The sequence below is a fragment of the Tubulanus polymorphus genome, chromosome 2, assembly GCF_964204645.1.
Source record: "Tubulanus polymorphus chromosome 2, tnTubPoly1.2, whole genome shotgun sequence".
In the NCBI taxonomy this organism is placed as follows: Eukaryota; Metazoa; Nemertea; class Palaeonemertea; order Tubulaniformes; family Tubulanidae; genus Tubulanus; species Tubulanus polymorphus.
Window position 1 is genome coordinate 27,219,264 of NC_134026.1, and position 17,391 is coordinate 27,236,654.

At 36.7% G+C, this 17,391-nt stretch overlaps 2 protein-coding genes across 4 annotated transcripts; both read left to right on the forward strand.

Annotated features, from left to right (window-relative positions):
• The first annotated feature begins 58 nt into the window (after positions 1-58).
• Positions 59-1,080, forward strand: LOC141899359 (uncharacterized). 3 transcript variants are annotated; one of them, XM_074785611.1, is made up of 4 exons: positions 59-187; positions 263-404; positions 485-559; positions 667-1,072. In XM_074785611.1, exons 1-4 carry the CDS (start codon positions 139-141, stop codon positions 926-928), a joined length of 528 nt encoding a protein of 175 aa, XP_074641712.1. In that variant the 5' UTR covers positions 59-138; the 3' UTR covers positions 929-1,072. The 3 variants fall into 3 exon arrangements, with proteins under 3 accessions (XP_074641712.1, XP_074641713.1, XP_074641714.1); XM_074785612.1 differs by having other exon boundaries at positions 62-187; positions 275-404; XM_074785613.1 differs by lacking the exon at positions 263-404 and having other exon boundaries at positions 70-187; positions 667-1,080.
• Positions 1,081-5,866: 4,786 nt separating this feature from the next.
• Positions 5,867-15,965, forward strand: LOC141899126 (uncharacterized). Its single transcript, XM_074785279.1, has 6 exons — positions 5,867-8,645; positions 9,644-10,067; positions 10,156-10,280; positions 10,551-12,925; positions 13,009-13,146; positions 13,736-15,965. Exons 1-6 carry the CDS (start codon positions 5,867-5,869, stop codon positions 13,781-13,783), a joined length of 5,889 nt encoding a protein of 1,962 aa, XP_074641380.1. The 3' UTR covers positions 13,784-15,965.
• The last annotated feature ends 1,426 nt before the right edge of the window (positions 15,966-17,391 follow it).

Here is a 17,391-nt window from a genome sequence, read left to right on the forward strand (position 1 = left end):
TATCGTATGAATACTATGCCACAATTATGTTGATTTCGTAGATAAAAACTAGGTTGTCGTCCAGTTTTACAACGTTTATGATTACTCTTAGTAGGCTTAATAACAATACACGAAGAAATAAGATCCTCTATTTTCACAATGAAGATAATGAAGCAAAATGTATGTGCTGTGTACATATTAATGATAGGTATGTATTTAATCTAATTTTACAAAAAAAGGACGTATGCATACTAAATCGGCTTGAATAGTTATGGAATCGTAGCTATCGTTGCAGCTACCCTGCTATTCAGCTCTGCGTACGGGCTCAACTACAAAAATTGGTGTGGATCTAAGAATACTGGACTTCTAAGTAAAAATCCCCAGGGTGGATGTTGTACGTGTAACGATCCAATTGCAAAGTGCAGGTGAATCATTGAAATTTGAAGATTGATACGAAATAGAAATTGACTGTACACGGCCATTTATAAAATCTTTACATTAACAGACAATGTCGTCCGCCTGCTGATGGGTTAGATGAGGCCTGCCTGCAGCATGACCGCTGTGTCCAGTGTAATAACATGTAAGTTGTAGCGAAAAGCTGTGAATTCAGATGTGAATTCAGCCACTATTCAAATACGATAAACATTTATGTGATAATGAGCTGATCTTTCATGTTTCTATTTCCAGACACGCAAAATTCCACCATCTTTGTCGATGTGAAAGGCTGATTTACTACCAGGCAAAACGAGCGAATTGTCCAAATGCAAAATGTAAAGTTTATAAAGCTTTATTAAGGAGGATCTTCAAAGTAATACCGTGTCGTTGTGATACAAAAATTTGCAAGAAGTACATATTTTGGGGCGAGAAGCAACACTGCACGGCCTCACGTGGATTTAAGACTTGTCCAGAAGGAGATCCAATTCCAATATCGTCCGCATCCCCCGGCTAATATCCGTCACAAGTGCATTTTTCAAGAACATTAATTACACTGTCGATTCCTGAAGGAATTTTTAGATAAAAGGAAAATCAATGATAAACATTCACATAAAAAAATACATGTAACTTTCATTTTCAAATTCATTTTTTCTTTTATTATCAGCCTTTTGATCATAATTATCAACGACGCCCATAATTCAAATGTAATCTTACATTTCTGGGTTATTGGAAAATGACAGGTTCAATATTATTGATACTTGCAATTCAACCGATTGCGAAAAACCATAACCGGTCGATGAAGCGAGAATGATAATACCTAATTTCTAGTCAATTTTTGATAATTTCCTATCAAATTGCACACCATGCCAGCTGCTAGGTACATTCTTCATTTTTAATTCATATTTTATTGATTCAGGGTGACACAATTAACTATCTTTGCAACACGATCGTGCACAGATAGCAATATTTAATCCCCAGCTGATGTCTCAGTCACATGTTCTCATCCGTTCTTCTGATTGGTTCATAGGAACAAAAACAAAAAATAGTTTCCTGTTCATACGTAATCATGTTTATCAGGCTGATGATCCTGAGAATACGAGGTGAATATTCTGTCAAAATATCTGCAACACATCAAATTTGACGCGTAAGTTGATGACGTCGAATTGTTTTGACACAAAACATCAAAAAAAAGTTTCAAATAAAAGATCCATATAAATCACATTCAATTTTGACAGGATGAACTTCGGTTATCGGAGTTAGTCGCCAAGTCCCTGGACGTCAAACTACTTACCAAAGCGGATATATAGCTTTCAAATAAATATCTTTGACGTGCCAAAAATGATGTTGTAATTTTCATAGTATCCACACCAAGCTCTGAAGTTGGGAAACGGCTCATCTTCAATTTGGAATATGATTTTAAAAAACATCATTAAGAAATTAATTCAAAAATTTCACATCATTGGTTGCATCTGATAGATCCAGATTTTCGGATAATTTAATTCTCTTTAGATTTCAGTTTGTATCCAAATACATTCAACCACAAAGACGAGTGTGATTTAACTAAACTGCATCGCGCCAGTTGTTTCCATTTTATAGCGAGAAATATTGATTTAAGTCGAGAATCAATGCACATGTGAGGGACCAATGGGTTGCCTCCACCTGTCGCAGAACATTTGAGTGTCGACAAATATTCTCGTTTCGCAGGCACATTTTTTCCAATGACTCTGCATATATTATTTGCGCACATCGTACAATGTGCGCTATAACACAGGACATATTTGTACACCGTCATCTGTTTGCGGGAGCATATTAACTTGTGTTGAAGTCGAATTCATCAGTTCATGACAATCTAGAACGTTACTATCAAGGAATATCTGTCGCTCCTGCTATAGTTTAAATATGATCGAACATTGAAATATGTAAATTGTTATTTTGACGCTTGGGGAGATATGTGGTTTCTAAGTTTTCCGCAAGGCGGTGTTTCGGACTAGTTACCAGGTCAGTTTATTATATCAAAAATCATTACTTATATCAACATCAAAAATCTTTACAATATCACACAATTCTGTGAAATGGTGACTTATTTGTTTCATGGTTCTGTATATAGATGTATGGTCATATCATTGACTTCGACAGGTTTTTTATCCATCTCTTCTCCCTCTAGTATATTATAGATCGCATTTATTTCAACGTGCGTACATTTTCACCCCAATGTTTTTGTATCGGTCCATAGAATTGTCTCATTAGATTTGATATTCGAGAATTATGAGAAAATGTATGCGACATATGATGGAAAAAAGAGTTGAGAATTATGAGAAAATGTATGCGACATATGATGGAAAAAAGAGTTACGTATGTTTTCATACACGTGGTGTATCATGCAATGTTGCACTGCGCGTTTCGATTAAAAACTGATATTTTTCTGAATCATTAGTTGATGTTGTATCTTTTCAATCTACTCGGCTCAATATCTTACTAAATCCATCTTATACACATATACACCATGTTATATTTCATGTATTCAGCAACTCCCGTGTATGTAAAGGATTACCACATAGATGCATACAAATAATCGTGTCACAGCTGCATTGTTGGCGACGACTGTTTTATGGGTACCAGACATATTGAATTATAACCAGCCAGAATATCATTGCATGGTTGGTAATTTCCAAATTCATCCTTTCACCAATTAGAAATCTGACGGAAAGTGTAGATAATCTATTCGACCATCTGCTTGATAAATTGTAATATGTATCACTATTTATTAATTCAATACAAATGTTATTCGGTACCTTCAATCTTTATAAAGATTGATATTCACTCGCACACCACACACACAGACACATACATATATTATCATTATTATACATTATACATAGACGGGCTAAGGATTTATGAAATATATAATCTTAATCCCAGAATTAGTTCAGCTCAATTGAGCTAACCCGGTTGAAATAAAATGTGGTCTATGAAACCTGGAAGGTTATCATAAGAGTTAACCTAAAATTAGTGATAACTATTAAGTTACATATTTCCAAATGTTTAATTATCACCCAGTCTATGAAACCGTATATGAACCTATAAGGTGTGTAAGCCTACGTATATGCTTAGATCAGTATGGAAATGCCGGGTGCCCTCTATAGTTGCTCGATAGGCCAATTTTTATGATTTCTTGGTCTTTGTTCATAAGCAATAGCGAGGGTGTGGTTTTAACCTGCGATATAAATGTATGCAGTGAAAATATCATTTTTGTCTAGCCGGTATACAATCATGTACGTACATGTATCAGCCTTGTCGTATTCATCATTGTCGCGCGTAGCATCATCCCATTGACATGTGGCGTCGAGTGTCGCATTTATGAAGAGCTTGATTGAATGAAGAGTTTGAATCACGGTTTGACATCAGGGAGGTGTCCTCTTTCACCTCACTGGACATCAGGTAGGTATTGGGAGGTGTCTTCTTTCTTAACACTTCCATCTTCCCGTTGTCATAGTCAGGTTTCTACTCAATCTCGGATATAAAACATATCTAAATGTCTATGCGGTGAAATTCATCTTGAATTCGATAACAATTTGTGCAGCATCAAGTGTCGTCACACTGCTAAATGTGCTTCGGTTTCTCCAATTCGACCCACTGCATCATGTTGTCATGGTAAAATATCTGCCGATGACGAAGTGGTATTTCGCGTACCGTTCAATTGAGTTGATGGCGAACGTTTAAAAAAGAAAACAAATTATCATTTCCGACTTCCGAGTTTCCGATCCCGGTGAAACATGTACTCATTTCTAAATCATTGAATATTTTGTATTTTTAATAATATCTTTAGATTTATCTGAGAATTTGTCACGCCCATGCTGGAGGAAAACTCCACGGGCGTTAATCAATACATATATGCGTATACACTGCGTGATATGCAATTTATTTCTAATTGAAAAAGTGAGAACACAGCTTGAAGAAAACAGCAACTTGCATGTGTAAAAACAACGTCGTTGACAATTTTACTAACCAGTACAAGTACTGGGTTAGTGGCTGTAAAGCGCTTTTAATACAGAATGAAAAATCATTCTGCAGTATATACTTGTACCGCGTGACAACTAGACACATGGATAATTATTCATTCCATTTGAAAAAGACAGCTCGTCTTGGCTTTGTCTAGCCACTTTGATATTTATAAATTTTCCAATGGGTTCGACAGGGCATTTTGTCCATGTCGTGTATTATTAACGTTTACATTTACAAAACTTTACGGATATACGTATTGCACACGTAAACGAAGGCGAAGGGAGTAATGATCGATTGGACTTTTCTTGGGTTTTATAAATGGAATCATTCCAGTATCTGGTATGTATTTTCTTTGCAAAATTGTATATTATCATCCGGGTTGTTTAGCTACGTTTCCAGAAAATACAGTCATGCCTGTAGCCGCTTAGTTATATGAAATGCCATTTGATGACGAAATAGATGATGACAATAATAATAATAATAATAATAATAATAATTCTTTTCCTGTTCGTCTGTGCTATGAAAATACTAATGCTCCTAAACGTTTTTCATTTTCATTTTCATGATTGCTAATATTTTCGTTATACCGTTCCGCATTTGAATTGTATGAAATGTTTGTTGTAGATATTTACGTCGATACTTGTATTGTACACGTTCAACTACCTTTGAAAACACTTTTTTTTAGAAACCGGCTGAATAGAAGTATGTATTGAGGACATTGTTTAATCCAGGTCATTATCATGATAATATGGTGTTTTATCAAACACTCGCCGTTAGTATTTATACCATATATACATCGTATATATATATATATATATATATATATATATATATATATATATATATATATATATATATATATATATATATATATATATATATATATATATATATATATATATATATATATATATATATATATATATATATATATATATATATATATATATATATATATATATATATATATATATATATATATATATATATATATATATATATATATATATATATATATATATATCGTTCATAATTGGTATATGTAGATAGATTCGATGTCCAGATGTCAACAGTAAAACCTAGAAATGATTATACTGTGGTATATTCATATAAATCAGTTTTGCATATGTATTATCAACAAATGAGACATCTGCGTCACATAATGCGCAACATGTTGAGTATAGATTGTATTGAATGCATACTGAGACAATGATTGTAAGCTGCGGTTCATCATATGTTGTTGTTAATTTTAGATGTTGGATATTAAATGTTTATTTCATTTCCGTATGATACCAGGTATGTTTATCCGTGGACGTATAAACTCTGGTTTATACGTCCGTGGTTTATCTGACAATAATACATCATCATAACTATCAACATTAATTCTATTTTAGATTTGGTACGGGCAATGAAGTCGGCCCGAGATTTCGATGAATTCATATGACCAGTTATGATTTTTACGTCTGAATTATCGAAGCCTTTCAAAAATCCCGAGGATGTCAACGATGCAACCAAACTTCAGCCGGAATATAAAAGCGGAACGGACTATATATGTGTCAAAAACGTAAACTCAATTGACACCGATAAGAAATACGAGAAATTCAATTTGGAGACTTGTTCCGACAAGGATACGTTTGAATCATTTGAATCCTCCATTTCCGAGGCTGTGTTGCGAAACATTCCCGATGACAGGAGCGCAAAGCCATGTTTGTCATGTAATCAAGACTTTCAATCTCTGTTCGTGAAGTCTTTATCAGAATCAGTTAAAGAAACGTTTAATCCGATAGAAAACGAATCTACAGACGGTGGTTCGACGATACTATCCCAAGAATATTCGACTCATGGTGAACTTCTAAATCAGTCAGCAAGTTACCCTACCAATATAAGCCAAACTGTTTCAAACAATGAGAAAGATCTCTTTCTAACTAATTTGAAACTAAGTCCCAAAAGACAAAAACCTAAACCTGCTAGTTGTGATACGAGAACTTACACTACAATTAATGGGATACAATGTAGCATTGATGCTAGTGCAGAGTCGGAAGAATTAATCAACAAAAAGCCAGTGGTTCTATTGGAAAGATTGACTACGAAGCATTTGAAATCATTTATAACGAAAGATAAGGTCAAGATCAAATCTGCCATAGGCCACGAAATGTCGACATCAAACCCGATCGAGAAGATAAACGTTCCAAATACTAAGAGTTTACTTTACACTGATTCGATGGCTGTAACCAGCCCTCGTTCAAGCGCATTTACGGGCAATGAAAATCCCGTTGATCTCAGTGGAACTTATCCATCGAAATCGGTTGGAATGTCGTCTGAAATTCACGGTGGTAGTTCAAATGCACCTGAACATATACCTCTCTGTCATACGATACACAAAAATGTCACAAATGATCGAATAATTATGTCATCCGCTGACCAAGAAAGTCTCGATGCACCATCACTGATATCAATGACTTCCGAGGGGAGTGAATATACTAAAATATCTAGAGCTGTGGATGATATGCATTGCAGTTCATTTTCAAAGGACACCGACAGACCTCTCCCCGTACTGGTTGACCATTCGGCACCACACGCGGTTATATTGGACGACGGAAGAACCCAGTCGAAATCGAAAGTTTTGCAAAAGACTCATGTCGATCCAGATCCCTCGGAAGTGCAAGATAAATCAATTCGAACTAGCGAAGAACTAACAATGCCTCGTCTACAGAAAGAAGTCGATAATGCTATGCCTGGAAAAAATGATTTCATTGAACAGGCACCTGTTCTAGATAATTCTTGCGCAAGAAATATGAAGATGAAGGATAGCGATAAGCAAATAACACCCAACAAAATGCGTGAGGATATTAAAACTGATATTGTTGATATTGACATGCGTATCAGCGATAGAGATTGTGATATGTCTCTTGGAGTAGATAATTTCATGATACCTAGACAGTCTGGCCAGAAATCTGCTGAAAGTGATACTGACATTAACGATAGAGATCTCGAATTTCAAAATATGTCGTACGAAATATGTGTGTCGGATAATACACACAACGTTACCCAATTTGAAAGTGAATATACGGCACAATTAGTCTCAGATCCATCTTCCCTCGACTTAGCGGAAGATACGACGCCAAACCAACCGAGCCTCTTCTTTGTTACAGATCCGGAAGCCCAGGTTCACGACATCCCTCAAGACTTTTCAAAATCACGTTTTCAAATACACGAGACGTTAATGCATAATGACGACAGCAGTCATTCGGATGGCGACTGTCCGCGTCTTGTCATAGCTGATGAGATAAATGTCGTAAATAAAGATTCGTTTGATTCGTCTCAGTCATATGAAACTATGAACCTCGTGATAAAGGATGTTGTCTCGCTTAAGGACGATGTAGATGGAGACGAGAAAAACTTGCTTAGTGATCCTAGCGATGATCAGCAACAGTCCAATGATATCAATAAGTCGATGGGGGAGGATGCATTAAGTGATCTCGTTAATGATATTGTCGATGATAAAAATTCATCTCTTGTAAAAGAGGATAATGACCGTAGCGATGCTCGAAATATTGAGCCCGTCGTTGTAGCGGGTTCGGTTAAAGCACCGTCGTCTCAAACTGACGCTCCAACATTAGGAGGTCGGGAGGTTGAATCTGATGTTCATTCGCCTGGCGCATCGTCCCCGCCATCCGCTCAAACAGGTTGTTTCATACAATCGAAAACGGGTTTGCTACGTACCGACCCACAACATTCAACAAAAATAAGGCTGAAAAGAAAAGAATCATCCAGGTACGCGATAGTGCACAACGAACCCGATATATCTAGTCCAGCTCCAAACGCAAATGACGATATACCACTTAAAGTGGCCCATATTCGAGCTAAATTACGTGATAATAGTGCTTCTAGTCCAAAATTTGATGAGATACATCCATCATCATCTAAAGATTCAGGTTTTACCGTCCAAGATGAGGTATCCAGAGCATTAGATACTGCTCTAGGTAGTAGTAAACCTGCAGCGCAGCCTGAATCGATTGAACTGCAGGAGAGAATAAACGCAGAGCAAAACACCATGATGAACATGAATCGTGGCTTGACCACAAATCCTGGAAAGGCTTCGATAAAATCCAAAAACAATCAGCGGCCAAAAAAATCACAGAATGAAAAACCATCGCTGCCTTTGAGATCAATTGATATGTCATCGGAGAGCAACAGTCCATCAAGCGACATCAACAAAAAAGAGGAAGGTGAGGTCTTTATTCTATGTACTGGCCTTTTAAACAATATTTCTATAAAGAGTTATGCGCCATGACTTGTCGTGTTATTCTATATCATATATTGTTGCCATATGGTATAAAATGTGTAAGTGGGAGGTGAAAAGCTTCGAATAGCTTGTCAAACTCTCATACTTCTCTATTCAGAAAACACGTGTTGTTTCTTGCGTTTACAAATGTCAAGTTAAGCTTAATATAATCATTGGTGCATGGCATTTCCATCAATTCCAAGGATTTCCCATTTTTTGTGGGTATGCTATATAAAATCATTCATTGTGTAAATCTTTTAAATTTTGGATTTAGTGTTCACATCAAGGGTTAAGGGATTTTATGCTTTTCATTTTAGACCTGTTATATTCTATCATACGAGCTTGGAAGTATTACAATAAATTTTGTCGCTATAGAATTGTATATTAATACATTGTTGAAGTAGTGCAGCTGCATAGACAATTTTTTCTAACCTGCCAGTTGTGTAATATTTGAATATTTGCTATGGAACTTCAACTACATATGTATGTATTAATAACATGTTCCCGATAATTCAGGAACAAATCTCTATGATGTGAATACAACGACAGAATGCTACTAATGGCCAAAGTAAATTAAGCTAAAACAAAAGAAAAACTGCATAAGCCACCTCTTTTATTCATTGAGATGAGCTCACAACATTTTTATATACACTGGAGTATCATAACGGTATCAGTTTTAGTTGAAACCACTAGAGATATGAGACGTTCTGTAGGTCGAAATTCCACGGAGTAATTCAACAAAAATTTTATACGGGTGAAATGATTAATGGTTTTCGTGTGAACTTCATTGTCGGGTGTATTGAAGTTAATTTAATCTCGATTCTCTCTATATATATATATATAATGTAATCTCACGTCGAAAACTCTTGATATTGCTCGAATATCGATTATCTACTATTTCGGGCTATTATATTATGTACATGTGGGCATATCTTTTTCCAGGAGGAGATGACTTACCTGTTATACTACCTCCAAAACGGCGAAGAATGGGAGCGAAATCGAAAACCCCTGAACGACCTAATGCCCGTATCACAGACGACGATGAACTATTGAGGCTAACGCAGGAATTTCCCAAATATAATTGGTTAGAAAACAAAATCAAAAAGAACGAGGGAGGATTAGTAGCAAAGCCGGAAGTAAAATCAGACGGTGTTGAAGCCTCGACGGATAGGAATATTGACGTTACGACGGTCGAGAAAAACGACATTGAAACCAGTTCACTTGTCTCTTCGTCCTCAACTCCTATTGTAGGTTCTCCAGAGAGATCCGTTGCTTCATCCAGTGTATATACTGCTGAGAAAGAATCGTCCAACAACGCTGACACTGAAAAATTATCTGTTAATGTAACACGTAATGCCGAATTTGAGTGAGTATGCATTGGTGTTCGATGTAGCTGTATAATCCCGCATTCGAAATTTCCCTCGAACTGTCCAAAAACCTTTTTGATGATGCAGGTCTCTCGAAAAACCAATGAACATGCAACAACGCTTAGAAAATATGATAGAAACCAGTTTGCTAGCTGCACATAACGGTGATGACGAATTTGAAGACATCAAAACTCTTGCAGGGAACAATGAAGGTATGAGTTACAGGAAATATGTATGAAAAAAACGACTGTTGAAAATTTAGTTTTCGTGGTGATAGAAAGCTTTGTTGATTATAAATGGGATATTCCCAACTTCCGTGTATACGTTATTCCTGTTAAAGGGAACTACTTATCGTAAACCATTCAGAATATTATTTTCGCCTACAAGTGGTTAGATAATTTAAACGATGGGCTGCTTTTAATGCCTAAAACTGATATATTGGAATGTATCAAATTTGTCTTACAATTTCGTATATTCTCCAGATGTTGTGAAAAAACAAAAACCAAATACGCCTATTCAACGAGTTCAGCCACAAATCAAGAGCACGGTGTCTGATATGGTACGCGACCATAAAGACGTAATTGCAAATATAAAAACCCAGATGCAGATTGTTCAAACTGCTTCAGAAATACAGCAAGCCTATAATGAGATGAATAGAGGAGTTTTACAGAAAGACGAAATCTATAAAGCAGCTGAAGCTCTTCAGATCCCGAGTACACCAACACAATCGGATCAAGCACACGTATCCGTCGTGACACCAATTGTTCCTATCGATTTCAGTTCGATAGCAACAAACATGACTCAATCAGAGGACGCTGCTTCACTTGACAACCCATTGCAGCATAATTGTATTCCTATGCCACTTCGTACCCCATCCCCAAGTATTCGACAGGGTACGGTCGTACATATTCCGTCTGTGCCACCGCTCACGATGCCACCTCCACGATTTCCCTCAACGACTATGTCAGGTTACGCCGGAGGCCTGCGATTTGTCGAGACATCAACTGGCAAACGGCTCGCTGACTGGAATAACTCTGGAGAATCACAAAACAAATATGTCAAGAATGATACTAATTCATATCCAGCGGTACAAAAAAAATGTTCAACTGAAATTAAGAGTCCAGTTCGTAACGTACCTCTGTCGCCACAAACGCCCCGACAAATCACAACAGAGGAATATGAAAAAATGAAGCGGGACTTTCAACGTGTAGAGATGATGGTCGCCATAAAAGAGAGAGAACGAAATCAGGCAATCATGATGAAGCATCGTATGGCAATGCTTTTGGTGAAAATGGAGTCTCACTTGCGTGTAGCTGGGCTGAAGCCAAGTACATCGCCTTTAGTCAACGAAAAGTCTTATACAACTCCAGAATTGCGGGACTCTATGCCTAGGGTTGAACAAAGAGACGCGTACAGTGAAAGATACCGACATAATCAACAAAGTTGTTCTAGACATGATAATATACGAGAATTTGGAGAGAGGGCTTATAACCGACGAGAGTCTTACGATAAATACCCCCGTATTCCAGAGAATAATCTCGACAAATCTAAAACAGTTCCACCACCAGCGCATGGCCAGAAACCAGTTTCACTGCCGAAGGAAATACTCCTAGAAGACCGTTATAAAAATAATTCAACTTTTCAACCCTTAGCCCAAAAACCACCAGACAGAAGTCCAAGGCTAGTTCGAGAAATGATGAGTAGAACTGCAGCTATTCCGGTTAATCGTTTGTCGTCGGATACAGACTCTTTTCAAAGGAATAGTATTTCAAATACCTTATTGACTCCTCCACCTCAAGGTAGACGATCCATCGACACTTCACTTTATAATTACACCCAAGGGAAGTTACTTGAACCTGTACCTAATTCTTCACCACAAGGTACCATGCAAAACCTGAGCCATGGATATCAAGGTGACCGTTTCCAGATGAAAGATAGAAGAGACATTACTCCACGAGCAAAATCAACAATCGAAATTATAGATTTGACACGTTCACCTGGTCATGATAATGGAAGGTTAACAAACAAACAGGTACCAAGACCAGTCGCACCTCAGGTTGTGTATCCCCAAAATCTTCCTGCTCAAATAAAGTATCAACCGCCGTCTATATCAGACTACAATCGTATCCAGCAACCTATTCAGCATCCGGTGGTAACCAGCATATCACATATGGCTGCTAGCCCTATGCAGCGTAGTCCTCCCATCAGAATCCCTCCAACACTCATTCAACCCACTCATTCAGAAACAAAACGACAGCAACCACCTGCACAAGATCCTCAAGATATGCCGGTTCCATACCGGCCGGATATGCAACCAAACCAATCAAGGCTTGCACCTAGACCTGTTGGGCAGTTCCAAATGAATCCTTGTCCACTGAAATCCAATGGAAATGAATCGTTTCATCGTGATGCGATGATACGACAACACCAACATAATCGTGCTCCGATTTCCCCAAGTTCAGTAGATGTTAGAGCACACCCGAGTTTACAGTATCAACAACAGCAACAGCATATTCATTCTCACCAACCACATGCACCCCAACAATTAATGCAGAATGTACGACCAGCAGTACCAGCACCATCCGATCCAAGAAAGATATCTAAACAACAGCAAAGCTCTATTCCTGGTTGGCCACCACAACCCGGTCCTTACTATCACAACCACTTACCTAACGTCCAACATCCAAATCCTGCTGCACACACACAGTCATATGACAGTGAACGGTTTCCACATCCAGGAATCTCTGATCTTCAATATACAAGACGAGATACACCAATGATTCCTATTCCTAGCCGCGCACCACAAATTCGTCATCAGCAAACCCAGAATGTTCAACACAATTATCTAACAAGACAGGTACTTTTGTAACATCATTAAAACTTTGAATCAGGTTGGCCCAGAACTCTATGTATAACCTTTTGATTTGAATATGATTTCAGCCGACGCCAATGCAAGTGAGAACTGAACAATCTAATGCTTTCCAGGAGCACACCAGATTATGTGTCGTTTGCAGCCAACGAGCAGCCTTTTTGTGCTCTGGTTGTAAACGTGTTTGGTATTGCAGCCAACATTGTCAGGTACGTTTTCCCAAGTGTAAATGCTAAGTTTGCTTTCAGTCTGCTAGCAAAAACTGGAGAAAAGATATTACGTTATTTCAAAGCGCTTGAACAACGTTGAATCCGCTTCGCTTTGCGAAAATGAACCTTTTCATTTTACAGCTCTTCACGCTTCTCAGTGGTCAGTGGTTATGTCGCTTCAGCATGCTTAGTGATAATCATCAATCGTTTCTCATCTGGTATCCACGATGTCATCATAGGCATATCATGATTCTTGCATCTTGCTTCCATTGCCTTTTTTCTTATGGACATTTATTTATCGAACCAGCCGAATGGTCTACATTATTCTCTGCATGCTAATGCTATGCTTTCTATCGCTTTCAATTTCTTTCTTTCACTTTGACCCTAAAGCTACTCGCATATTGTGACGTAGATACGTATCAGTTTGTACATGACAATTGCCAATTATTTTTACACCTTCTTCATTCCGAGTTGTGTATTTGAAGCACATCCCTCCTTTTTCATCGGAAGGAAATCTTGTACAATTTATATACTAAAACACTCGTCTATATTTTCGTATTCATATCGCTGATATTTTTCTTCTACTCAGATCAAAGGATGGCAGACACATCGAGCCGAGTGCTCACTGCACGCATGACGTCAACATTGCTGTTAATTGTTATTCCTCCGTTGGAATAAAATGTTTCACAAGCGATGACGTGGATTGGTATGCGATAACGTAGAATGTTCTTAGATAGGGTTCAAAGCAGTGATTATGCGCAAAAGGATTTTAGGCTTTTTCCGTTTGTCATTTGGAACTTTTTACTTCCGAAAAGAGTCGAAATATCATTCCTCATCTTGTCTGCACCAACCGTGTTCTGTATGTTCATACGGTCGTATTTTCCAAGAATGGTAGACGTCTAGGCTGCTCAACAATATATTGTTTAAACAGCGATATGCCATGTTAAGATTGTTTTAATTCGTGAAAGATTGTTGCCAAATGATAACTGAAAAGCGATTGCGGCATCACTATAATTGTGTTGACATGTTTGGCATATATATTCCATTTTGTTGCAGCAATTGATGTGCCGATGTTGAGAATGAAGACCATCTACAAGACGATACCATCCACAAGTCACGTGATTGATGTTAATTGACACTTCGAACTTGCCATTTCCAGAATATCTTATTTTTCTAAAGCTACGGTTGCTACCAATGTCTCTATACCAGCAAGTTTGTAAATAACAGTATACGTATATGTATTTATCATTTCGGCTGTATCGTAGAATTTTTTGTTATGCATTCGGCTGTGTAAGGTGAATGTATTATTGTATGAGTTATATTGTGCATTTTTATATATTTTCTAATATATCGTTTCATATCATTACAATATTTTACGGGATAGACGGCATTGTTAGATGATTCAATTGTACGTACATATCATAGATATGCATAATCGAGGGGTAACTGGAAAAATCCACAACGCAATTCACTAAGGTTGAAATATATACTATGTATATATATATATATATATGTATTGGATGATTAATACAATGTATTTGAAATAATAACCAGGGTAATGAATATTTATAAGTAGGGATATATGAATATATGTGGGCTTTAGTAGGATATACGTATTGAGGACAATTTCAATTCATTGGACTCATTATTGCTTTGAAATATCCCCAAAGGATGTGTTGTACAGTCCAAACAAATATCTACTTGTTTATTTGATAAAACAACGGAATATTGTTATTTTTTGCCAAGACGCTTTGATCGACTTTCAATGTTCAAAATCTATTTGCTTATATTATGATTATGGTTGGACATTATTGTCGTTGTGTTGTTCAATAATTGGCGGAAATGGGGCTAAAGTGATATATTATGTCTGTCTTCGAATTCTACGCAATTGTGTAAATCAATATCGGCACTTACAGAATTGGAGTGGAAAGGTTACTTGACGATTATCCAAAATACTAAAATTACACGCCTTCAAGAATAGAAGTGCATGGCGATGCTACATTCCAACAATTTTTGTCTGTGCTTTGATACTTAAATGTCATACGGTGAACGGATTGATTTTACTCAATAGCTATATTGGCATTTGCAGCAGAAAGCACCGGGCGCTGACTCGAAGCCATGCTAAAATCGAGTAATATGTTAATTGTGTGTTTGAAGTTGATTCCTTGTACTTATATCTAGATGTCACTTGTTTTCAAAATTCGGCTCCATTGTATCTGACAGAATGAATTTATAACAGCTTACTTGTTGTTTAAAAAGGGACGGTCTTAAGGTGAAATGGGTGGCAGATAAGACTTTAAAAACTTATATGTACATATATTTTTGTCCTTTAGCCGTAGAATTGATTTATGTATTGAATTTGGGAGAGTGAAGTGCATTAAAGTTGTGATGTATTGTTAGTGTGGTGAAACCATGTTGTTCAGGTTATATATCATTTCTACGATCAAACCGGTTTGATTTAAAAATTCATTAGAGAGCCGTCGCAATATCTTAACATTTCGTAATGAATGAATCACTTGAATGATTGAACATGTATATCTTCTATGTATATACATTGGATTTGATATATTCTTATACTATACAGGGCCGCCGGAATCAATTCCAAGGTGGGGGCCCCTGGAGATAATAGGTGATTTAGAATTTTCTTACAATGCCAAAACGTGAGGACATACCATTGCTCCCGGTTTCGGCGGCCCATTAGCATACCAACATTCACAACTGCTGCATTTGTGCCATAAAGTTTTTTTCATTTGTTTGTACGTAGCCTACATGTAATGTTTTGTACAGTGCATTATACACTATTCAATAAAAACATAAAACTCCAAAAACAGTCCGTCCTATTCATTGTCTTCACTTTTTGAGAATTAGACCCACCTATATAAAGCTGATGCACGTCAGATTTTCTTAAAATTACTGTTTCAAACATGATATTGGTATATCATGTATATATACATGTATATACTTAAGTCCACTTATTGAACTAGGAATTAGGAATTAGAATTTATCTACACTCCAACCGTTTCCATGCTACAGGGGGAGGGGGGAGATTATAAAACATACAACATTTACAAAACAACATGCAGAAAATATAAACTTTTCTTCATAAAATGTAACAAAGTTACTAACAATACATACATACACTATTTACAATAAGTTAACCATGAGAGGGATCTATATACATCTAAGACTATTTTGATGAATTTAGCTACCTGTGTGGTTGGATTTTTAGATTATCAAGATCACAAAATTCATTTCATTAAGTAGAGCGCAATCAAAAATTGAATGTAGTTCATCACCTAAAACATTACAAACATAGTATAATCTAATCATAGATTGCTATCTAACTGAAGGTTTGATAATTGATTTACAGGTAAGATCCAATCCTAAATTCGGATAAACTAAATACTAAATCGTCATCAAGTTGAAAAATGTTTTATAAAGGATTGAGCTTAGTTTAGTTTGCTTTCCGGATACTGTATTCATCCACAATTAATCATTCTACGCTTGACCTCTATACATAAAGGATAACATCCTAGCTCTGATAATAGATGTAAATTACGAAAATATTTCATTAAAATCTTACAGTACAACGAGTGGGATTCTCTAATAAATCGAGATTTTCATATCCCAATACCTCGCATCCATACATAACGATAGGAGCGACAAACATAATATCTCTGAACATGATATCTACCGGAACTGTACCGTCATATACACATACGCCATCTCGAAGAAATTGACTAACTACCATATTCCAGTCCTGACTAGTAGTCTGAGTGGGGGATTTCAACCATGGACTTTAAAACGAAATTTCAACGTACACAGATACCCTGGACTTAAGAATACCAAACACAATGACTTCGTCAGCCCTTTTACAACTGGCCGGTGCGGTCATTAACCCTCCAAAAATTCATTAGTAATACCTAGTTTTAACATACTTAACTCGAATGATATTCTTACTGCACTCAGAAAAACCCGATACTCGTCAATAGTTAATGCCAATCGTGTTATCAACCATGTGCAGATGATAATTTCAGATAATTCAGTAACCTGTAATATATACTTGTATTATCCGAGATATCGTTTTCCAGCTGGTTCGGAAATATTTAATGCAACATTTTTGCCAAAAGCTGTGACTCAAGGTTTCACTCACTAAATCTATGGTTTTCGTTACCCCGTATACTATCGAACCAAATTACGAAAATAACTAATTAATTGCGTTTATGTCGAAGAAAACCCAACTTA